General features: G+C 49.1%; 1 protein-coding gene across 6 annotated transcripts in view; it reads left to right on the plus strand.

Annotated features, from left to right (window-relative positions):
• The window catches only part of RAB11FIP5 (RAB11 family interacting protein 5), a 108609-nt gene that overhangs the window by 37667 nt on the left and 45783 nt on the right, over positions 1 to 25159 (plus strand). For 5 of the 6 annotated variants that reach the window (XM_073342998.1, XM_073343002.1, XM_073343005.1 and 2 more), the window contains exon 2: positions 23364 to 23821. In XM_073342998.1, the coding sequence (XP_073199099.1) occupies positions 23364 to 23821 (458 nt within the window). Of the gene's footprint in view, positions 1 to 205; positions 1089 to 23363; positions 23822 to 25159 lie in introns of those variants that run through there. The other variant, XM_073343000.1, reaches the window with a different exon arrangement.

Here is a 25159-nt window from a genome sequence, read left to right on the forward strand (position 1 = left end):
CAGGGCACTTGGTTTCTGACCAGCAGCTCCCTGAGCTCATGTTATTAGCCAAGTACTTAAATGTGCAAAGTTTTTGTTCCCACAGGGTGTTCCCCATCACTCAGGCGCCCGATTCTCAGCTGTGTCACTGAGGGAGACAGGTTCTCATCACCTCTGGAAATCAGGCCTTAGTAAGTCTTACAGCCACTCTTAGGACTTCACTGATGACCGGATCCTCTCCATACCCCTGTGAGGTAGATGGTATCTTGGTTTTATTCCTGGGGAAACTGAGGCACTGAGTTGAAGTGACTTTCCTGAACTCTCTCAGTGAACCTAATTGAGCTGAAAATAGAACCCAGAAATCCTGTGTCCCCATCCCCCCACTCTAAATGGGGAGACCATGCCTGTTGCATAATCAAATACTTACCTTGTGCAAGGAAACAGTTACAGTTTCCTTGAATTTATTATGGTGAGCACTTAATAGCACTCTTGCCTTGATAACTTGATGTACTGTCTGGTTTGTCAGCTGGGGTACTTAGCAATAAGGGGAAAGCATTGATCCGTGTCTGTCACACTCCCGATTCAACAAGCCTCTCTGCTTCCCTTGGCCTCCTTTATCTAGGTCACTTACGTAAAGCGGAAACGTGGCAGTGATCCAGACACTGACCCTTGGGGAAACTTGTGCTCTCAGCACCCTCCCCTGGGTTAGATCCCCTTATTAACCAACTTCTTGGTGCTCCTCTTCTTTTGCCAGCTGTTTTCTTTGTTCTATGTTAGGCTTTGCGACCAGCAGTGGCCTGTGAACACTTGGCTTTATCAGAGACCACAGTTTCAGGTCAGCATGGGGAAAGCAAGGCCTGCTGCTGCTCTGGGAATGAATAAGGTTTGAAATGTCCAGAGTTGTCAGCGCACCGCACTGGATTTCATACTTTCTTGTCCATCCCCCCCCCACCCGCTCCCTTCTCTCTCTCACACTCACACACACACAACTGGGCTCCTTTAAAACAAACTTTGTGCTTGAAAATAGCTTCCTGTTGGACCATTCTGCTCTGGATGTATGCCCAAGGAGCTCCCTCGACGTCCGTGGGGTCCCCGGGGCATAATGAAAGGTGAGCTTTGGCCCTGTACCTTCGTATCCCTTCTGTCCTGTGCACGGTCCGCTCTGGGTCTGGTGGGAAGAGTGGAAGCTGGTTGTAGGGCAGCAGGGAAAGGGAGATGATCAGGGAGGAAGGGCAGAGATGGTTCGGTGGGGGTTGGTAGTGTGAGCTGCTGCATGCCCTGGGGGTTCCCGAGCTGTCAGCTGGATGGATTGCACTCTGGATACCCATTCACTGGCCTCCACAGCAATGCAAGGAGAGCGTTTTTCAGTAGAGACGGTGTGCGGATGCCCTGCTGGCAGGGCACGGACATGAGATGCCATGGCATTTCTGATGGCAGGAGGTGTTTGGGCTGTTCTCCATGGCCAAACTGACCCCCTCTCAAGTTCTGTCCAGTCCCAGCAGTGACAGCATCTCGCCGGTGGCTGAACTGATCCCCACACAGTGTTTGTAAAGCGCTCTGGGATGAAAGATGCTACGTAAATGACTAGCTCGTTATTGCAGTACCTCAGCCGGTTGTGGTAGCAGGAAGCAGCTGTCAGCACATGGGATGGTGTCATACCCCGGAGAGGTGGGAGGTTTGCCATTGTCGTACCGCTGACTTGCCAATGTCTGTCTGAGTGCCCCCAAATGGTAGTTCCGTTGCTCTCTGGTTCCCTTCTGCAGCCCCCTTCCCTAGTACTTTGTCCTTAAAACGGCCCACTGAACGGGAGCTCCGCTGTGGAGTGCTGCGTCCTTGCAGGCGGGTCCTTGTAGCCCGAGGCCTTCAGGGGAAGAGCTTTGGAATCCAGAATTGCGCCAGTGAGGGGGGCAGGGGCTTTCCCACCATCCTGCCTGTGTCCTTGCCACAGCAACTCCTTGGTCTCCAGAGTCCCCCTGCTGCAGCGAACGAACTGGGCGGTCTTTTAGACAGCACCGTGAGCTGCTTACTTTGTCACCCAGCTCGTCTTCCCTTCCGCTCGCCTCTGCCCATCCCGAGCCTCTCCTCTGCCCTCAGTGCCTCAGTTTCTCCTCTCGACCGCTCCATCCCACCACGGTGGCCACCGACAGCCCTCCCCCAGGACAAGCTTAGGAAAGAAAACAAAACCAAAGGCAGAAGGTTTGGGGAAGAATAAAGGCCCAATGGGTCAGAAATGGGCTGAGGAGTAAAAGAAATGAAATCAAAAGTTAAAGTTAATGAATAGCCGCTGTTAGGCTAGTAAGAAGAGAAATCGGGGTTCGGCAAGGGTTAAAATGAGCAATTTATTAATGGACTCGGAACCATGCACTTGTGCCCCTACCGAACATGTGGTTACGTAGACTGTACTGCTGCCCTCCCCCTTCCCTGCTGTTGTTTCACCCATTGCAGCTTAGCCTGGGAGCTCTTCAGGGCAGGGCCTGTCTTGCTGTAGGTTTGTACAGCCCCTTGCACGATAGGGCCATGATTGTGGATGGAGCGTCTGGGCACTACGAGGATGCCCAGGAACTGACCCTGACTAGGGTAGAAAGGGTGAGTTAGGCAGGGTATGTCTAGACAGCGAAGCTCTCCCACCAACATAGCGCTGTCTACGCCGGCGCTTAGGTCGGTGTAAGTACATCGCTCGGGGGTGGGTAATTCACGCCCCGAGTGACGACGTCGTGTCGACCAGGGCTTGCTGCGGTCGCCAAAGCAGAGTAAGCACGTGAGCTGTGATGCTCTGCATCTGATGCAGTCAGAGAGGGCCTGTGTGTTTTCCTTCCCTGAAACGCTCTTCCCACCACATCACAGCTTATTCTGACAGATCCCAGCTGCAGTAAGTGCAGAATAGAGGCTGCTCTGTTTTTATTTCCCCTCCAAACCCGCCTTTTACCCACTGTTCTGCATCGTCTGCTGTTCCCGTTGACTTTCAGCCAAGGGGTGTCGCTGGGGAAAATGGCAGTGGTTGGGCAGGAAATGGTCTTTTGTTGTAGCTGGCGGGTGCACGTTGCGGGAATGCTGCACTCGTTGGTTTAGGTGGCCGTGATCCTGTGGGGCTGGAGGAGGCAGAACTCCGGATAAGTGCTAATAGCGGCTATTGACTGGAGGAGATGGAGCGTGGGCTGCTTGCAAAGCAAAGCAATAGATTGGTCGTTGGAAAGCCACTCCCGTGGGAGACAAACGGGGTGATTCAACAGGCCTCCTGTCACCTTCAGCTTTGCACTCTTCTGTCCCTCTTTCCCCGCCTCTCTCCTTGCTGTGCAGGCTCTGAAGTGGGTTTGCTGGGGCAGAGAGCTCGCGTCACTTTATCCTGGGGGGGGGGGGGGAACACGTGGGTCTGTTTCCAGCAAGTCTCCAAGCTTCCTAGCTAGGGAGCAAGACTGCTGTCTGCTCCCGTGGTGGAGGGTAGGTGGCAGCTTTCCCAGCCCATGGAAGGGGAATAAAGCCAGTTCTCCGTTGCAGGGTGCCCAGCAGAAGTCTCTCTCCTCTGAAAAATGAAAGACCTGCTGCCCTTTCGTTCTGTGCGTCTGCTGCTGGGGGTGAGTGGGCTGGTGGGGGGGCCGATCACAAAGATGGGGCTCGTGCCAGTCCAGAGCTCCGCATCCCCCGCAACAGCTTAAATGCTCCCTATTCTGGCTGAGCTATAGGGTCCCCGGATACAGGGGACCAGTCTCTCAGTGAGTGCGCTCAGGAGGCGTCAGGGGAACCCTTGAAGCCTTCCCGATAAGGGATCTGCGTGGGTCAAAGCAGTCAGCTGAGAACCCTCCAGCCTGGCCTTGCCCTGGGTCAGGGAAACTTCCTAACAGCTGCATTCCCTGCATTCCTGGGCCTTGCACATTCCTTCGCTGTCGGCTTGGTCAGCCTGGGAGAACCAGCGAGGGAAACGAGCTTTGACAGGTCCTCGCACTGGCTTTAATTAAGCGCCTGTGTTGTGTTACAGAAGGCTGCCCTGTGGGGTATTTTGGGGGAGGGTCACCCACTGGGCTAGGCTGCTCGCGTGACATGGGCCGGCTTTGTGGTTATACAGAGCCTCAAGCCAGCAAAGGGGGCAGAAGGCTGTGAACAAACAATGGGTTTTCCAGACAGCAGGTCCCAGTGAAGGTGGGGATTAGCATGGGCCCAGTGCGCATGGATGGAACCAAGGGGAATTTGGACATAAGCTCAGTGCCTAAGGGGTCAGTTGCTGGTTGCACTTGGCAGCTGTTTGCCCTGGGAAAGTTACAAGCCAGGACTGGTTTTCAAAAGTTGCAGGGATTGGATTCCTGGGAGGCGAGGGAAAGGGGTGCCGAGCAGGTGTGGGTAGCTCTGCTGTCTGGCTGATTGCAAACATGCTGCTTCCCAGGCTCCAACAGGAACCTCAGAGACTGGTTTGAACAGGACACCTGTCTGGTTTTGGTTTTTAAGGACTGTCTGTTTTCTGCTCTCCCAAAGACATTAGGGAGGGTGCTGAGGAGGGAGGAAACTAATGGTCCCAGAAGGTGGATGAAGCGTGGCCAGCTAACTTACAGAGCTGTGTTGGGTTGGTAACGTTGCCTGTAGCCGTGGGAATTGGTCCCAGAACGCATCTGGTGTAGTCCGTATGCCCAGCAAGTGAGGGTACAGGGTGGGATGTATGAACTTGCCTCCACAAACTTGTTTTGGACCCAGATTTTCTCCCTGTGTCTCAGGCACCCGCAGCTGCCTGAGCAGGTGGGAAGCCTGTGTTTAAACTCGCTCCTGAGCTCTTCCTGCCCTGAGGGGAGACCTTTTTTTGGGAAGCTGGCAGCTCCCAAACCCCATCCTGGGATGGCTAATCTGGGCACATGTGGGGGTTTTGAGCACTGCTTGGCTCGGTTTCCGCTGTGTCCATCTCAGTGGTCCGCAGCATGGGAGGGAAACTGGCCACTCACCTGCAAGACCTCATGCGCCCTTCATCCACCCCATGCTTCCCCCGGGGGAAGAGGACAGGACCAGGAGCGGACGGTGGCGGATGTCCCTTCAAGAAGCTGTAGCAACCCCACAGGCTGTTTGCAGCGGGGAGGAGAGGGCGCCTGTAGGTCATGGGGCAGCAGATTCCTGCTGGAACTAGCTTGCCACAGACAATAAAAGCATCCTTGTTCTCAAGAGTGCAAGGTTTGGAGTCTTCCATTGTGGAGAAGTGGGAGACTGATCTGTAGGGGAGGGGAAAGCCTGCCTCCTGGCTGAACCCCTTAAGGGCAGGCAAGTGGCTTGGCTAGGAGCCCAAATCACGTCCTGCATGAACCCAGCACTGATCAGTTTCAATATGTCCCACTCCCGATGTTCATTCGTGGCAGACCTCATTTGCGGTGGGGAATGGACCCCTTGCAGTGTGCAGTGAGGCTGCTGGAGAGATGTGGGGAGAGTAGCTTGGTTATCAGATGCTCAAGACCTCTATCTGCTGAGCAGGTGCGGCGCTCACAGCTTCTCCCGTGTAGCCCTGCGAAGGAGAGGCGAGTTGGGGGTCTACGCCCTGTTCCGTCTCTCACTGTCGAGCAGGGAGCCCGCTTGCGATCCCGGCACCTGTCCCCGAACGCTTGGACCAGGGTTAGGGCACTGGGACGTGAAGGTGTGGGACAGCATGTAACGGAGAGACTCTGTCCCCTGAACGGCTACTGGTGTCACGATGTCCCAGCCTCACCCAGGAACCACCGACCTCATGCTGGAGGCTCCGCGTCCTGTCGGCACCTTGTGTCTACGGGTCCCTTGGAGTTGCCCTTATTCATTTGTGTGATGCCACATGGGGATGGTGCCCTGCAAAAAGAGGGGTAGGGAACTTTTAATCTAAACTAGACCAAATGCAGACAAGGGTAGAGAGAGGCTGGCACACCAACTTGAAGTGAATTGGGTCCTCTCTGGGTGGTTCCTGTCCTTTCCAGGGTGATGACAGTGTTGAGGGCTAGGTCAAGGCACAAGGACAGGGATGAGTGGCGGCAGTGATGGGGAAACTTGTGAGGTTGTGGTGGGTGCGGAAGTTGCTCCAGGCCTAGCAGGGTAGAGGAATAAGAGGCGTAGAGAGCTGCGTGGGAGGTGTCTTAGGTAGGTGGTGCTGGGGGAAGGTGGCACATGAGTTGAGCGGGGGCGAGTGTCAAGGGAAGTGAGGGACGAGATTAGATTTTGTGTGTGAAGCAAACTGTTAAAGGGATGGGGTGGGTGCGTGTTGCTGGGAACGCTACTGGACGTGCTGATAAATGTCCTGAAAAAATGAACGAACCACGAAGCTTGTACCTCCTGAGCTGGTTGTTGGTCCGTGCAAACCTTAGTCAGGTGCTGGCTCGCGGAGCCTGAGCTGGCCACGGATAATCCTTCCACCGCAGCATTTCAGACTGACCAGAATTCAGAGCTGTGTGTGAATTCCAGTTTGTGGCAGGAGGGAGGGGTGTATGGTCTTGAAAAAAATCCGCTTTATTTTTACATTGCAGTGGCTCTTAGATGCCCCAGTTGGGGATTGGGGCCCCATGGAGCTAGGTGCTGTACAAACACATACCGTCCCTACCCTAGAAAGCTCAGAGTCTCCAATTGAAAAGGTGTCAAAGGGAGAAGAAATGGACAAAAGAGATGGGAGGAGGGGTGAGTGGGAGGACAAAGTAGTAATAAAAGGATATTGTGAAAATGACAGTTGCAGCTGGGCAATACCCCTGCTTTTATGTTTGCTGCTGTAGGCCATGAAATCTGTCCTGATCCCAGAAACAAAGACCAGCCAGGTTCACGCTCCTCTAGTTAGTTTCTCCTTTAGAGTCTTTAGCAGGATTCTGTAGTGGTCTGGTTGCAAACACTCCACAGGAAGTATTTGCTCAAGGACTGTTTCCACTGGAATTTTGTAAAAAGGCATAGAAATGTTTTAACGCTCCTCCTCATTCATAGGGTGCCAGACGTTTGCAGAGCACTTACACCCAGAGTGCTCAGATGCACAAGTTCCTTCTTGCAGGGGAAATCATAAGAACGGCCATACTGGGTCAGCCCAGTAGCCTTACTGATGGGAGAGGAAATGTGTATAGGGAGATGTCCCCTCTTCCAAAATCTTTCTAAACTAAACCAAGGCACTTCCATTCATCTTTGGTATTAATGGAAGCTTTTCAAAAAACTTAAGGCTGAAGTTTGAGCCATATTTGACTTAACGCTGCCCCTTTTTAAATATGTCTGCTAGTCACTGGGATGCAAGCCAGGTTTTACTTCTGAAATTGCCAGTTTATTTCATAATCTACTATTTACGGGTAAATATTAGATTATTAAATGTGTGTGCAAGTCACAGAACATAAATTACAAGTGCCCTCCTTCCATAGCAAGAGAAGTTGTTTTGCTAGGGGTATATTTATATTTTGTAAAAACATGCCTCTTGTATCTAGGAATATATGAGTTTCAAAAATACCTGCATCTGATCTCAGATTAATTTTAAAGGATCGTAATATAAGAGAAACAATGGGAGAAGATAACTTACGTTACTATATAGTTAGCAAGGTAAAAACATGAGCCATATTTTAACAGGATATTAGGTTCTTTCTTATAGTCTGTTTCCCCTCAAGTTGACATATCTAATCCCTTTATATGATGTAATATTTAAAAATTACTTGTAAATTCTTTTCCTGGTGTTGTAAAACTAGTCACTCCACCATTCCTCTGCCTTCATTTGCTACATCCTTTCCATTTGTCTGCACTTTTTCCGGTTCCTGCTTTCAACTGAGCTGCAGGCTAATAAAAATTATTTGCTTTGGCTGCCGTTTATTCCAAACAGTATTTCCACCACCCTCTTAACGGAAAGAATCTGCCTGAGTCACCTGTCGCTGGTTTCTTAATAGCTTGTTGGCATCAAACTGAGCAGTTTTAGGGCTCTGTTTATGTCTGCAAGCTCCATGCAGAGGGTTATTTCTCTTAATACATTCTCTCCTCGATCCCGTTATTTGCCAGCTCAAGCACTGCGTGGGATGGAGTCTAACCTGCAGGAATTTGGTCCAGATCTGTTGCAAGAGTGGAACTCTAGAGTGACAGGGCACTAATGTAGCTTGCTCACAGCTACGGGTGGGCAGGGGGTGCATGTCTCCACCAAGGAGGGAACATTGAATTAAGAGTGCATAGGAAGAGCAACCGAAGTGATTAAGGAGATCCAATCAATTGACTGAAGCCCCAGCCTTGTTCCTGAGGAACTCAGTGAGAGTTTTTCCCTTGCTGGAGGATAGATGGGGAATTCAGCCCCGCACTGGCTGTGGGGCTTGCATTGGGTGATCGTGCGCTGTAGTGAGAGAGCTCCACCTCTCGAAGGGAGCCCTGGGATTGGAAACCAGGAATTCCTGAGATTCCATAATCCTGGCCCTGCTGCATGGCCTTGGGGAAACTAATGTGATCTGCTTCTGGGCCTAAAATGGCTCCCTCCCCGGGCTGTTGGGGGGGGTTCACTGAACTAGTGTGAGCACGTGTCAAGTGCTATCCGAACGGAATAGTTTGCATAATGTGATCCCTTGCACTAATTTCTGGGTGCTGAAAAACCACAATTGAAGAAAACCTTCAGATTACCTCTAAACTCTCATCGTCCTCACCCTGCCTCTAACATAGCGCATTGCAGCTGCAGATCTGGAGGTGCGTGAGAGGGTGGTAAACATAGGAAACTGAGGCACGGAGGTAAAGTGACTTGCCCGGCGTCATGCATCAGGGCAGTGCAAAGCTGGGATTTAGGCCCCAGGTCTCCTGACACCTCCCTCCACATTAGTGAAATTATTTTTGTTGCACAGCCAGAGCATTGTGCTTTGATAACACCAGGCCTGTCTGCCCTGGGCCAGCACCTCTCTAAGTCTTGTTGATGCTGCATCAACTTCTTTCCTGCCAGCCTGGAAAGGGTGTAGTCCCTCTTGCAAGTTCTCTTTCCACAGGGGCTTTCCGTAACCCTGGCTTTTTTTTAAAAAAAAATCTTTGCAAACATCCTATCAGTAGGAAGGAGGCATTGCGTAGTTTGCTTCCTTTTGGTGTGGGCTGCCCTGTGTGTTGAGAGAGCTGCTCTTCTGTCGGACTGGTCCTGTGGTGGTGAAATATACCTGACTTCTATAGACCCCACACGAATCCTAAATGCTGGATTTGATCCTGCACCAAACTAAATTTTTTTCTCTACTGTGCCTAGTCATCTAATGTTTCTCAGCAGGGACTGGCTTGCTGCCTTCCTAAACTGTGTCAGGGAGATCTCCGGAACTGTTGCCGGTCCACAAACCGGTCCTTGAGACACACTGATCTAGTGCATTTCCCTTGGCCAATACAGGATTGTTCCTTACGGATAATTTTCTAGGTGCTTTGTCCAGTCAAGTTTTTAAATTTCTCAGACAGTGAGACTTTCCCTTGGGGTCACGTACCACAGCTTGATGATCTCCCAATCAGGAACCTAATAGCTTCTTGATATTCAGCCGAAATTCCTTCCTTTTCTTCATCCCATTACTTCTGGTTACGCCCTGGGACTGTTCTAAATTTGGTTCCCGTCTTGGTGATTGTCCTCTCTCTCTAAATAGTTTGTAACAATCTGATGCATGATACACTTGGGATATGTTTTTTTCCCATGAAACTTTGGGGAACATATTTGCAATTTTATGCCTGGAAATGTCTAGACTCCTTTTTTGTAAAACTTGGCAGTAAGAATTAGTCTAGCCTTTGTTCCGGAAGGTCCCAGCAAACTTTTGCGTGCTATAAAGCTTTCAGATTTCCTCTTGACTTGTCAAAACAGAATTTAATAGTTCGAAAATTAATCATTTTGCTCAAATGAAGGTAATTTTGAGAGAGAAATAACTTTTTGTAAAGTCTGAATAAAATGTGAAAACAAAATGTTGAGACTTAGACTTTCTGTAAAAATTTCCCACACGGCACCATCCCTAGTGTCTTGCTTTGGATTTGAACTCAGGACTGATTTGCTAATAGTTAAGTACAGATAATAGTTGGATGGAAGACCTCACTATAGCAAGTACTGGACCAGTTTGACCCTTCTTAGGTTGTGGGATCTAATGGGATTACATCTTCTGGCTGCTAAGTTTTGACTGAACTTGGTAGTGGGTGTTTAAAAATAGGTTAGTGAAATTTGTTGGTGAGGGTGTCTGTCTGTGATGAAGTGAGCTGTAGCTCACGAAAGCTTATGCTCAAATAAATTGGTTAGTCTCTAAGGTGCCACAAGTACTCCTTTTCTTTTTGCGAATACAGACTAACACGGCTGCTACTCTGAAACCTGTCAATATCTCAGAGCGTCTTAAATCTTTCAAAGACACTAACTTCCTTATGAGGTAGACAGAATTCTATCTAGTTTATCAATGGGAAAACTAAATCAGTGATTAAGTGACTTGCCCAAGGTCAAAAGAAGTCCATTGCAGAGCTGCGGATATAACTAGCTGTCCGTGTGTGCCATAAGGGCACTCTCTGCTGCTTTGCCTGTAGCAGCTTTGCAAACCAGATTGCTCCTTCTGCAGCTTACGGTTCTGTGGCTTTGTGTTTTTCTGCTTCCATTGCCCAGCCCTGCATGTTCTGGCAGTGATCAGTACAACATGATGTACATAACTTTGAACTTTCAAACTTGATCCTTTCCTTGTGTCGGAGCAAAGAGTGTGTCGGAGCAAAGAGTAACACTTGGCAGACTACCCCAAATACTCTAGTTGCACTCTTGTAAGATGTATGTTGGACCATACGTTGTGTTTTATGGTGGCTTTAATGGGGTCAAAATTTGGATTGGTTTGCTGCCTGTTCAGTGGTGGGGCCTATGATACGGCTGATATTACACTGGAATGTTAGTGCAGTTGTCGTTTCTTTCACCCACTGAAATAAAGTCTCCGATTCAATAAGACAAGCCAGATGTGACTCCTAGTTAATAGTCGCCTTGTGATACTGCTCTGTTTAAAGGGACCATCTGCCATAGAAAACACCTCCAGTATTTTAATATAATCTAAGCAATAGATTTCAAAGTTGGCCATGCAAAGAAGTGTGTACAACTGGGATGCATAATGCACGATAAGGTATGGGGCTTCAATGCAAAAGCACTGTAACAAAGGGGGATAATTAGTCATCTTTCAAGTGTGATATTAAGTGGCTTGCCTAAAAGAAGCCACACTGCAAGACAGTATCCAAATCAGGAATGGTACCAGGGTATCCTGGCTCCAAATCACTTTCTCAGTCCACTAGACCATATGCGGTAAACTTTGCCCTAAATGTGGGTGAAACATTTCTGCAGCAGTTTGAGGAGTCAGTAAATACAGTCACAAACCTACCTGCATTTCTGATACTAGGTATGATCTTCACTGACCATCCCTTTAGAACCACATAAACAGTGACTCCAAAGAATTTCTTGACTAACTCTTAGAATGTCTGCAGTGGCTCACGACTGTGAGTGCCTGCCTCAGGGCAGACTGTCAGAAAATAGGGCAAATGCCCCAAACTGATGATGTGTTTTGTAATTGGATTTCACCAAGCCTGTAACACATCTGAACTCCTGGATCACTATACCAGTGTTATCATGGAGTCACAGACTGTCCCCTTAGACCGGGGTGGGCAAACTACGGCCTGGGGGCCGCATCTGGCCCTTCAGACGCTTTAAATCTGGTCCTCGAGCTCCTGCCAGGGAGCGAGATCCAGGGCTTGCCCTGCTCCAGTGTTCCAGCTGGGGAGCGGGGTCGAGGGCATGTCCCCTCTCCGGCTCCTACACGTAGGGGCAGCCAGGGGGCTCCGCACACTGCCCCCTCCCCCAGTGCTGCCCCCACAGCTCCCATTGGCTGGGAATCACAGCCAATGGGAGCTGCAGGGGTGGTGCCTGCGGACGGGGCAGCGTGCAGAACCACATGGCCGTGCTTCCACGTAGGAACTGGAGTGGGGACATACCACTGCTTCTGGGAGCTGCTTGAGGTAAGTGCCACCCAGACCCTGCCCCAGCCCTGATCCCCTTCCTGCCCTCCAAATCCCTTGGTCCCAGCCCAAAGCACACTCCTGTACCCCCAACCTCTCATCCCCACCCCAGAGCCCAGACCCCCAGCTGGAGCACGCGCACACGCACCCCAACCCCCTGCCCCAGCCCAGAGCCCCCTCCTGCACCCTGAACTCATTTCTGGCCCTACCCCAGAGCCCGCACCCGCTCCTGCACCCTAACCCCCAGTTTCGTGAGCATTAATGGCCCCCCATACAATTTCCATACCCAGGTGTGGCCTTTGAGCCAAAAAGTTTGCCCACCCCGCCTTAGACACTCCAGTCAATCTTGTCATCCATACAACTGGACTTTTGTGATAATGGTTACTTACACAAACAATCACACCACATCAGGTTGCTCCCAGTCCCAACACACCAGTCACTTACCTCAGATCAATTGGTACTCCAGATCTTACACCAAAGACCATGCTGATAGCCAATCTATAGAAAATGAACTAAAGGTTTATTAGTTAAGAAATGGAAATAAGTTATTAAGAGGTTAAAGTAGGTAAAAAATATATGTACAGGTGAGTTACAGTTTGGTAATTCCAACTGGTGGCAGTGATGTATTAAACAGCTCGTTGCCCCAAATTTTTTTCAGGGTACCCGGATTGTGTCTAGGGATCTCTGCTTTGCCTCTAATACACTTCCCTGTCAAAGACCAGGCTCTTTCCTTGAATCCATACTTACAGCTTCTTCTGACAGAAAACAAGCTCACAGTGTCTCTAGCCACATGGGCTTTTCCTTTGATGACTTGAGTGAGGAACGCACTTTGAGTCTTTGACCTCAGGTCATCACACACAACGGCCACTTGCTTTGAAATTAGCGCTTTTCTATTAAAGTCCTTCATTAGCATTCCACAAGGTTTCTTTCTCGTTTGATGGGTTATTTTGTTATGGGGTACGCACAATGTAAATGTTTCCTACTGCTTTATAACAGGATACAGATAAGTGAAAACAATGCAAGTAACGTCCCTTTAGTTTTCGTGAACTTAAAACACCAAATACACTCTTCCACGTTCAGCAGTCACTTTGATCTGTATTACTACACAAGCGAGTTGGCCTGAATGCACTCTGGCATGATCTGGTCTGCCAGCATCACACTTTAGATAGGCAGCAGGGGACTGGTCAGTCTCCTTTTGATAGACATTGCTGTATCCAAGTCAGTGCGCTAACCTCTGTTGCATGGAGCCATGAAATGCTGATCGCTGGGGAAGCCGGGGAAGGCTCAGAGGAATACGATAGGTCAAGGAAATAGGCAGGGCAGCAAAAACAAACCAACCAACCTACCCCAACCGTCAAATGTTTAACCCAAGATGAGGGTGGTTTGGGGTATTTTTAAAGTGCAATTTAGCAGTTGTTTAATGATCTGTTGATGAGCCCAGACCTAATGACCTAGCTATGTGTGCCCTGAGCTTTGGGGGGAAGCTCCGACCCAAACACTGTAGCTTAGACCCATTCCTAATTACCTGTTGGCATCCTCTCTATTAGGGTAGCCCAAGGATTTACCTAGGAATCTGCCCAGACCAGGCTGTGTGTGGGATACCTGTTCTCCCTGCAGCGTCTCCAAACTGGCATGTTACCCCCGAGCAACCCTGTTTTGCTTGATGATTGCCTGGAGCGCACCCCACCGTGGTTCCCAAGGGGCATCTCGGGTGCCCTGTCTCAGCAGTGGAAGGAACGCCCCTTTTAAAATAGGGCTATTCTATCCTATTATGTCACTAGCGCTTCTCTGAGTGCGGCCATGGCTGGCAAGGCATAAGATGGGAAACCACTCAGACCCTAAGTAGCCTCTGGCTCTAAATTAGGCCTGGTCAGTATGGACTGAGAGGTGCCTTGTACATAGTGCTGTAGAATGGGTAGCTGGGAGCTCTCTCCCTTGCAAGGAACTCTGGTCTTAACGGCAGCAAAGAGTCCTGTGACACCTTATAGACTAACAGACGTATTGGTGCATGAGCTTTCATGGGTGAATACCCACTTCATCAGATGCATCCGTCGAAGTGGGTATTCATTCACCCACGAAAGCTTATGCTCCAGTACGTCTGTTAGTCTATGAGGTGCCACAGGACTCTTAGTCTGGATCTGTAAAAGCGGCAAACACTGCTGCTCCTCTGATACTTGGTCCTAACAGTAGATCAGCGAGTTGTCTTATTTCAGACAGGGACTAAGTGTGATCCCCTGCATTACAGATGCCTGGACCGTTTCCCTCTTCGCTGCTCCCTGAGGCTCGTGGGCTTTGTGGTATTTAAATAGCCCCTTCAGCAGATTTAAATTTTTATTGGCACGCTTTATGCTTTTGGCGAGTTGCTTACCCCCCCTGTCATGGCAGGATCGCAGCCACGTGGGAGTCGCCCATTTGTGGGCCATTACCCCACATGCCTTTCAAGGATCTTAGCTGCTGGGTGTTGTGCTTATTACAGCCATGGGGCCGACTAACTGCATCTAATGCAGCAACAGGAGTTGGAGGGGAAGACGCATGCTCGTCTTCTGTTAGCAGAGTGTTTAGCTGTTATGGCTGAGTCTTTAAGTAAATCTTCGCAGTGCTGCAAATAGGCAGCCCTGGAGCCTGAAGCCAAAGAACAGGTACAGTGCGGGTACCACTCGTGCAGGCTTCCCAGCACTGCCTTGCCAATATCCCTTTGGTCTCTGAGCTGGAAGCCTCTCTAGGCAGGAGATGGCAGCTGAGGCTCTCGGCATATCTAGCCTTTTGACCTCTTCTGAGCCTGCGGCAAGGTAGCCAGTTGGGTTTTTTTGTGAAGTAGTCCAGTTCCTAGTGGACTGGTACCTAAGGTCCAATGAGGAGTGACCAGTAACCTAGAGGAGAACGGTGCATTGTGCTCCTATTTACTAGTCAGCCTGGTCCTGGCTGATAAGGGGAGATCATACCCTGTAACACGTCCCTGTTCAATCAGTCTCCTGTGAATAAAGGCACTTGAAAGCCTGCTAACTTGCTGCTAGTGAGCGATGCTGCTTTACAAGTTCAGTAGCCCCTAAGTGTGCAATTGGAAGCCTCTCCTACACTTGGAAATACCCTTACAGGGTAGGCAGATGGGTTTTACCATTGCATCAGGAAAACCAGCATCACCTTGGTGAGACCATCTGAGCCCTATCCAAGCCTCCAGCTTAGCACCTGTGCAGCCTCCCCATTGTTGAAAGACAGGAGCGCCCCTTTCTGAGCAGAGACACCCTTCCTGGGCACTTTATGCCCATGAGCTCACTTTGATGCTTGGTCCTTCTGAGCAGAGTCAGCAGATGTTCGGGAAAATACAGTGCTGATGTTTTGAGGCTGTAGGCTCAATTAGCATTTCTGCCCCCGTAAGGTCAAAATGCAACTCAGTTAAATTTTAACCGGGTAACTTTACTTCAATCTGTGACATAAAACTAGAAACTTACATGACTCCCCCAAATAAATTCTTGTATTATTTCACGCAGACCCATTTTTCACTTGGATGTTAAATTTTACCAATGAGGCTTCCCTTGATAAGCCGGGACAGTCACGAGTGGGGAGTCAGGACTCCTGGGTTCTGTGCCCAGTTTGCTCACTGTGGCATTGGCCAAGTCACTGCACCTCTGTGCCTCTATTTCCTAATCTGTAAAATGGGGATAATTAGCTGACTTGTAAAATACTCAAGATCTATGGGTGAGACGTGCTATGTAATTAAGTATTGTTGGTGGTAAACTTTTCTTTATAATACAGAAAAGGAGGACTTGTGGCACCTTAGAGACTAACAAATTTATTAGAGCATAAGCTTTCGTGAGCTACAGCTCACTTCATCGGATGCATTCAGTGGAAAATACAGTGAGGAGATTTATATACACAGAGAACATGAAGCAGTGGGTGTTACCATACAGACTGGAACAAGAGCGATCAGGAAAGGTGAACTATTACCAGCAGTGATAATCAAGGTGGGCCATTTCTAGCAGTTGACAAGAACAGTGGGAGGGGAAATAAACAAGGGGAAATAGTTTTACTTTGTGTAATGACCCATCCACTCCCAGTCTCTATTCAAGCCTAAGTTAATTGCATCCAGTTTGCAAATTAATTCCAGTTCTGCAGTCTCTCCTTGGAGTCCGTTTCTGAAGTTTTTTTTGTTGAAGAATTGCCACTTTAGGTCTGTAATCGAGTGACCAGAGAGATTGAAATGTTCTCCAACTGGTTTATGAATGGTTTCAGAGGAACAGCCGTGTTAGTCTGTATTCGCAAAAAGAAAAGGAGGACTTGTGGCACCTTAGAGACTAACCAATTTATTTGAGCATGAGCTTTCGTGAGCTACAGCTCACTTCATCAGATGTTTACCGTGGAAACTGCAGCAGACTTTATATACACACAGAAATCATGAAACAATACCTCCTCCCACCCCACTGTCCTGCTGGTAATAGCTTATCTAAAGTGATCAACAGGTGGGCCATTTCCAGCACAAATCCAGGTTTTCTCACCCTCCACCCCCCCACACAAATTCACTCTCCTGCTGGTGCTAGCCCATCCAAAGTGACAACTCTTTACATAATCAAGTCGGGCTATTTCCTGCATAGATCAAGGTTTTCTCACATCCCCCCCACCCCCATACACACACAAACTCACTCTCCTGCTGGTAATAGCTCATCTAAACTGACCATTCTCCAGGTTTAAATCCAAGTTAAACCAGAACATCTGGGGGAGGGGGGGTAGGAAAAAACAAGAGGAAACAGGCTACCTTGCATAATGACTTAGCCACTCCCAGTCTCTATTTAAGCCTAAATTAATAGTATCCAATTTGCAAATGAATTCCAATTCAGCAGTTTCTCGCTGGAGTCTGGATTTGAAGTTTTTTTGTTTTAAGATAGCGACCTTCATGTCTGTGATTGCGTGACCAGAGAGATTGAAGTGTTCTCCGACTGGTTTATGAATGTTATAATTCTTGACATCTGATTTGTGTCCATTTATTCTTTTACGTAGAGATTGTCCTGTTTCACATTGGTAGATGTGCAGGTGAACTATTTCCCCTCCTACTGTTCTTGTAAAGCGCTGGAAATGGCCCACCTTGATTATCAGTACTAAAGGTCCCCCCCTCCCCTGCTGGTAATAGCTCACCTTACCTGATCACTCTCCTTACAGTGTGTATGGTAACACCCAGTGTTTCATGTTCTCTGTGTATATAAAATCTCCCCACTGTATTTTCCACTGAATGCATCCTATGAGGTGAGCTGTAGCTCACGAAAGCTCATGCTCAAAGAAATTGGTTAGTCTCTAAGGTGCCACAAGTCCTCCTTTTCTTTTTGCGGATACAGACTAACACGGCTGTTACTCTGAAACCATTTATAATACAGGAAGCTCTTTTGTACACACACACATGCACAATTAAAATAATGAAGTAAAATAGTTACACAACTCCTCCTTGCTTTTCTCCAGAATTCTCTTATAGAACACATCGTGTTTTGCATATTATCATGTTATCTCAGAATGTTTTTCAGTAAAATAAAGGTGAATTCCTCTCTCCTTCTAGAAGGCACCAGCTACAGCAAGATATTTCAGCTGAGATTTTAAATGGAGGGTGAGGAGATGGGGCAGAGAGATACAGGGCAGCTGTGCCAGATGGCAATGTGCTCGCTTGGCTTGGGAGGAGCAGCTCCCACTGTCTGGTGCGTTAGCTGCTTACAGAACCTGCAGTGGCTGGAGCCATCCAAATAGTGAGGATAGACTTGATCCAGTGACTTCTCACATACTCCAGTACATACAACTGGAGGCCCAGCTGTAGTATAAGCCCGGCTGACTCTGCATTTCTCTGGATGTGTACGGGGGGTGGGGGGGAAATACCTTTTGCAAGTGGGTGGTTTGTGCTGACTTCCATCTTTCGAACATCTGCGGGGATTTCACTGCCTCTGTTTCTGATGTGGCAGCCAGCAGCTTGGGGAGAAATACTGCTGACAATTAGAGGAAGGGGGCAGAAGGAACCACGTGTATCCTAGTTGGGGATAGGTGGGCTGGGGGTGGGAGGAGAGGGTCTAAATGCTGCTTTCCTTCCCTACCATTGCAGGAGATGCAGGTTCCAGAAACTCATCTCTTAGTTCTGCTAAAAGAAAAGGAGGACTTGTGGCACCTTATGCTCAAATAAATTGGTTAGTCTCTAAGGTGCCACAAGTACTCCTGTTCTTTTTGCGAATGCAGACTAACACGGCTGTTACTCTGAAACTTAGTTCTGCTACTCATTTCTGTAGTGGGTCCAGCCATTGATGGAGGTTAGGTCCATCAGTGGCTATTAGCCAGGATGGGCAGGGATGGTGTCCCTAGCCTCTGTTTGCCAGAAGCTGGGAATGGCGACGGGATGGAGCACTTGATGATTACCTGTTCCGGTCATTCCCTTTGGGGCACCTGGCACTGGCCACTGTCAGAGGACAGGATACTGGGCCAGCTGGACCATTGGTCTGACCCAGTATGGCTCTCTTACTATGTCTCTCTTACTATGAATTACTCTCAACCTAACACCCCTGTGAGCTAGGTAGGGGATTAACTGCCACCACCACTGAAACTCAGCCACCTCTTGGGTGGAACATGGCAGTGGTCTAACAGCAGCCATGCAAGATGTGAAGAATGCTCCATCCAACCGCAACTGCAAGAGAGACTGAGGGACTGAACGGAGTTCGGCGTTTGACCAGCAATTTGTTGACCATCACCTCTTTAAAGATATCATTGCACCACTTAACTGGTCATCGGCACCTCTCTGGATTTCCTCTGAAAGACGGGGCCACCAGCTATAGGCATTGGTCAAATGCCAAGATAGAGAGAAGATCGCAGCCTAACCGATTAGCAGCAGTTCTGCAGCATCTCTCAGCTGGGTCTCATTCAAGTGCTGGTCCACTTGGATCACATTCACCCTCGCAGCACTGGCAGACGTACAGATGTGTGTGTTTTTCAAATGCGGGTCTCCTTCACTTTGCCCAAGATGCTGAAGGCTGTGGGCAAGCCGCAGTTGCTGCCATCGGTCTTCAACTGTGTGAAAGCTTGTTGTAAAGAGAACTGTGATCAATTGTTCTCCATGGCCACTGAGGGCAGGGCAAGAAGTAATGGGCTTGATTGGCAGCAAGGGAAATCTGGGTTACATACTGGGGAAAACTTCTAGCTATAGGGATAATTAAGCACTTGGAACAAGTTACCCTGGGAGGTTTTGGAGTCCCCATCATAGGAGGTTTTTAGGAACAGGTTGGACAAAGGAGGGTCTAACTTACTTACTCAGTGCAGGGGGCTGGACTAGATGGTCTTTTGAGGTCCCTTCTCACCCTACATTTCTGTTATCAGAAGCTGTGGAGAGAGATGCATTCCTTCTGTTTTGACAGAACAAGGAGTAATGATCTCAAGTTGCAGTGGGGGAGGTTTAGGTTGGATATTAGGAAAAACTTTTTCACTAGGAGGGTGGTGAAGCACTACTAGGAATGCATTACCTAGGGAGGTGGTGGAATCTCCTTCCTTTGAGGTTTTTAAGGTCAGGCTTGACAAAGCCCTGGCAGGGATGATTTAGTTGGGGAGTGGTCCTGCTTTGAGCAGGGGGTTGGACTAGATGACCTCCTGAGGTTTCTTCCAACCCTGATATTCTATGATTCATACAGCTTTGAGTAACATCACCCAGCCTTAAGCAAAACACAGACCGGATACCATGATCTCTGCTCCGAGCAGTTGTAGTAAAGCTCTACGCTCACATTAACCGCTCACGTCCTCCAGCATACATTTCACTGGCAGCTTCCTTTAGACGGTTATGCTGGGACCAGAGTTGTCGTAGCCCTGACGTCACAGATTGTCCCGTCATGTGCTGATGGCACTGTGTGGTATACACCCTGCAGAAACAGCGGAGGGGGGCACTGCTTGTATTTTAAGTTTGAAAGACTTACCAGTTTTTTTGTATAAAAATAGCAATAAATGGCTGCTTATTGTCCTGTTTTCACAGGAAAGCTGAACCCCCAGAGATGTGTGCACCTGATTGTGAAACTCAAACTGATGGGGCACTGTGTTGTGGGGAGGGGTTGGTGCCTGTGACTTATTGGACAGCGTGGGATCTGATTTGATTTGCAGGATGTGCTCCTGGATACTTTGGTTGTGCATGCTGCATGTCTGTAGATAATACTGGGCTAGTACGTTCCCTGTAATCTGACCAACAGGAGGTGCTGTGGCTAGAAAAAAGCAACGTATCTGAGCACACAGGGTGGTGTTTTCTTGTCTTATGCTCCTGAAGTGCCCCTGGAGGAAATTAGACAGCATAAACCCTGCATGGGAGCTGGCATGGAGACACTTAAGCTGCAGGATGGCTTGGAGGGAAGTAGGTGTGTTCACAGCACCTTCCTCCTGCTTGCTGGGATGGTTTTCCTGAGCAGTATTGCAGAGCTGTTGTTCTTGGTGGCGTACATCCAGTAAGGCATCGACCACAAGTCTGTAGGTTTCCTTGTTTGGATACCCAGGGCAGAGGAGGCCTGATCCTGAGCTGCTCCCGTTGAAATCAGCGAGAGTTGGCAGTGCTCAGGACGTCAAGGCCAAAGCTGGGCTGGACTGAAGGAGTGTTCCCCCTCTCCCCGGGGTGGAAGTGCTGTCCCAGTGCAGACAGTGCCATGTTGGCTTTGTGACCTGGAATAATGTTCCACGACAGGTCTGAAGCTAGCCAGTCACTTGACAGAGATGCCAAGTTTCTATTAATTATTTTGTATCATGGTAGCACTCGGATACGCTGCTTGGGGTCATGGCTGCATGGTGCTGGATTCTGTGCAGAAACACAGACAAGGGCCTGCCCAAAAGACATTCTCCTCTGATTCTGAAACCAGACACGACTGAGGGTCAGCCGGTAGGAGGGAGGGTGCGGGTAATATGATCAGGCTGGCAGTCCGATGGCTCGGAGTTCTGAGGGTTTAACCCTAGCAACACCAGTTTCTCCCACTATCCCTGGCAGGCTGGCTGACTTCTGGCAGGCGCCACGGCTGATGTGGATATTGGGGAGGCGTTTGAAGGAGATATGGGGGTAGTGGCCTCAAGGACGCCATGGCATCTTTCATCCCCTGGGATCCAGAAAGCTTTACAAACTGCACAGGAATCATTTCAAATACAGTTGAAATTCAGCCATCTGTGACGCTGCCCAGAAACCCTCCGCAACAGTTTCGGATGGGAAATGAAGACAGTGGCTGGGGCAGTAGCGGTCTGTTGTTTCGGTCTGGGTTCTGTTGAACTAGATGCTGAGCAACCACACACAGACCGGTCCCTGCCTCAAGGAACTTGCGGCCTAATGGATACTGCCATAGAGTTTCCCCAGGAGACTGGGATTAACGTTCCCCTTGTATGTAGGTTCCGTAGTCTCCGAGCACCGTCCAGTAGTGTGGTACGTGCACTTCACATCTGTCACCTGTTTGTTCCCTCATCCTCTCCCGAGGGGGCGGGGTGTGTGCAGTGGATCCAGGATTGGAATAAAGAAACTCTTGGCTTCCAGATGTGTGCTTGGACCACTCAGCTATTCTGCCTCTCCCATACCGCAATGGTTTTCTTCTCCCTTCCTAACAGATGCTCCTTATGGCAAAATCAAATCCAGGCACAGGGCAGGCGGGTTGGGAGAGCTAGTCAGTCACGGTTTGGGCAGGGGGGGCATCCGCTCTTCAGGTCGAGCCTTAATTTTGAATTTCCAAGCTCGTCTCCTTTTGACCAGAATCTTCTTTAAGAAGGTATTAATTGGCTGTGCAGTGTAGATGTAGCCATGTTGGTCCCAGGATATTAGAGACACAAGCTGGGTGAGGTAATCTCTTTTCTTTTCTGTTCTCTCTCACCAATAGAAGTCGGTCCAATAAAAGAGATGACCTCCTCCACCTTGTGTCTGTTCATAGACCAGTCATTTTTAAAACGTGACCAGTGAGGGCCTTCCTCTGGAACGCACATGCAGTATTACTATGGAGGGTAATTTGTCTTGATGTGGACAAGTTACTTAGTGGAAATAGGGTGAGAACTGAATGTAGGAATATGCCTTAAAATATGGCATGCATCGGTAAAAGGTCTGTTTACAAATGGCACCTTCATGCCCTGAGTGGTGTGTGTGTGTGTATGAATCTCATCAACCCACTGACCCCACATGAGCTCTGGGGGTTACACTATCCCATAGTGGGGAGAGCTAGATTCTGGGCTGGCTCAGACATCGTCGGAAAGCTTGTTACGTTCTGTTTGCAGCATCTTTGTCCCTGGTGGTGACCAAGCCCAGGTTGAGGTGGGAGACCTGCAGCGAGTTTCTTGTCTATCAGCCTTATGTAGCATAACTGAGTCGCATGTGGAATCCCACAACATCCTATGTAGAGCCCCTTGTCCACACTTAGCCTCCATTAGCGTCTGGAGGAAGTCCTTGCTGTGTTTGTACCTACTGTGTTCTGGCCTGCTGCCCTAATCAGATCAAAGCTGTCATGTGTCCTGTCTGGGAGCCTGGGCCTTGGAGGTCTCCATATAAACAAGGAACTTCTGACCTTCATGCATAATGTCGGTGGTTCAGTAGAACACTTAGCGAGCCAGACAGCGAGCAAAGCAGGAATAGGCTAACAGCACACTGTTCATACAGCAAGTAAGCCTGAAAAGAATCCTAGGCACTTCGCAGTAAAACATGGTCCTTAAAAATTAGGCCTTTCACTTTATTAGGCTGGGGTGGTGAAGTTGACACTGAGTAGGGTAGCAGCAGCTGGGAAGTGTGGGGGAGGAGATTCCTAAAGCAGGAGGAGGGAGCTAAAGCATGGGTGGAAGGAGGTACCACAAGCCAGTTGTCCAGAGAGCTTGGCTTCCTCTCACCAGATCACCTAAGCTGTTTCAACAGGGCTCCATCCTCTGGCTGTGGGATGGGACCTCAGGCCTTTGTGGAGAGAAGGCCCAGGACTTGGGGGTCAGGAGACCTGTCTTCTGTTCTCATCTCTGCCGGAGAGTTGCCGTGTGACCTTGGGGAAGTCACTTTTCCTCTCTGGGTCTCTGCGTCTCCAGTTTTGGAATGGGGATCATAAAACTTGCCTCTCCTCGCAAGGAGGGTGGAAAGAGTTAATTCACTAGCTTGTCGAGTGCCCCAAGTTCCTTAGACACGGGGTGCTGTGGAGGTGCAGGTTATGTCCTAGGAGTGAACTTGGACCACACAGGCCCCAAGGAGAGCCCCAGTGACCGCTCTGAGGGATGTAACAAACCTGATGGCAGCTAAGCCTCCATGCACCAGGGCTCCCTGGCTTGTGAGAAGGGATCACAGCTGAGTGGGAACTCAAGAAGCAGCAAATCTAATGATTTGAAAAGCAGCCTGTTTGCACTGTCTTAGTGACCAGGTGCTCTCCCCTGTGCAGTATGTCAGCTAATTCCACGAGCCGCTGCGCAGACCTGATCGGTTCTGTTTTCCTGCTGTCTCTTGTCTTAGGCCTTTCCCTCTGAGCACCTTCTGGCTCAGTCATTGGTCTTGGAAATAACAGGCTCTTCTCCCCTTTTCTCTCAAACTCCAGGTGGCACAAGCTACATTCCAAGGCCGGGAAGAAGGAGAAGGAGCGAGGAGCGATCCAGGTCACCATCCAGTTTACCCGCAACAACCTGACGGCCAGCATGTTCGATCTTTCCATGAAGGACAAGCCCCGGTCGCCCTTCGGCAAGCTGAAGGACAAAATGAAGGGGAAGAAGAAATATGACTTGGAATCTGCCTCTGCTATCATCCCCAGCAGCACGGGGGCCCTCGACATGGAGGAGGACTACGAGCTAGGGGGCAAGAAATCCAAAGGGAAGGGCGGTTTCTTCAAGAACAAGCTCCGCAAGTCCTCCCTGACCCAGTCCAACACCTCGCTGGGCTCCGACAGCACCATCTCCTCAGCCAGCGGTAGCCTGGCTAACAACTTTGGCATAACCATCAATGTTCCCGAGGTAACCAAATCCCCGAGCAGACACAGCAGTCTGTCCACAGAGCGCTCTGGTAAGAGGATACTGATTTTAATCACTAAATAAGGGGCTGCCTAGGGTACTTTGGGTACATTAACTGATTGCTCACTGGAAGGTAGTGTCCTTTATAAGTTACTTTCCTCTGTGAGGCTCACTATACGCTTGAGTGGCTGGGGCTGGGGTGCTGGCATGAAGGTGCCAGAGATACTCCCCCAGTAATGAATGGTGGGTGGGGCTGTTCTAATGCCAGATTGACAGACCTGGAGATTGACACCCTCTGTTTATGCACAGAACTGGTACAGCAGTCTGTAGCAAGGCAAAATTCCCCCGTGGTGCCCTGCCAACTCCCCAGGGTTCAGAGTGCAGCTGAAGACCAAGCTGTCTTCAGCTCAGGAAAATGGTTCTGAAAGAGTGTAGTCCCTAAACCTCAGCTGGAAGAGCAGCATCCTTCAGCGGGTGTTGAACTCTCTCCTTGGGGTCTAGTGAATGCCATTTGAAAGAGAAAATGGCCCCCCCTGTTAATCTGCTTGGAGCAGAGGTGGGAGAAATGGTGAGTCCTAATGTATGGATGCCAGCATATTCTATGCTGTCCCCAAAAGCTTTGCCCATCCATACGTTAAAGATTCACTGTGGATCCATTTTTTCTGTTCTTCGAATTGTAGGACTGGAAGGGACCTTGAGAGGTCATCTAGTCCAGTCCCCTGCGTTCAGGGCAGGACTAAGTATTATCTTGACCGTCCCTGACAGGTGATTGACTCACCTGCTCTTAAAAATCTCCAATGATGATGATCATCATACACCACAGACGGAGAATTCTGCTCTACCTCTCGAAAGTAGGTTCCAAGCATCCAGTGTCTTCCCAGCAGTGAGCCCTGAATGCACAATGGTCAAGCAGAATGGAGCATTAATTTACCGAGCTTCCCTGCTGCATCTCCTGTCTCAGGGAACTTTTCAGGCTTGGATGAAAAGTGTCTGTTCAGACAGTGGCTGGACTCCAGTGACTAAAGCAATCTGAGTTCTGTCAGTCTCAGCACTCTGAAGGCAATGCACAGAACAGGGATGCCATCTCGGTGCATTAGCTTTTATTGTTTGCTGAAAGAAATCTATAATTAATCCACAAACGATTTGATTGGCCTGAGACAGTACATTCAGAAATTCCCTTATTAGATCAAGAAGCGGGTCCTTGTTAACAATAAGTATTAATTAGGGCTGTCAAGCAATTAAAAAAAATTAATCGTGATTAATTGCGCTACGAAACGATAATAGAATACCATTTATTTAAATATTTTGGGATGTTTGGGATACATTTTCAAATATATTGATTTCAATTACAACACAGAATACAAAGTGGACAGTGCTCACTTTATATTTA

The sequence above is a fragment of the Lepidochelys kempii genome, chromosome 4 (assembly GCF_965140265.1).
Source record: "Lepidochelys kempii isolate rLepKem1 chromosome 4, rLepKem1.hap2, whole genome shotgun sequence".
In the NCBI taxonomy this organism is placed as follows: Eukaryota; Metazoa; Chordata; order Testudines; family Cheloniidae; genus Lepidochelys; species Lepidochelys kempii.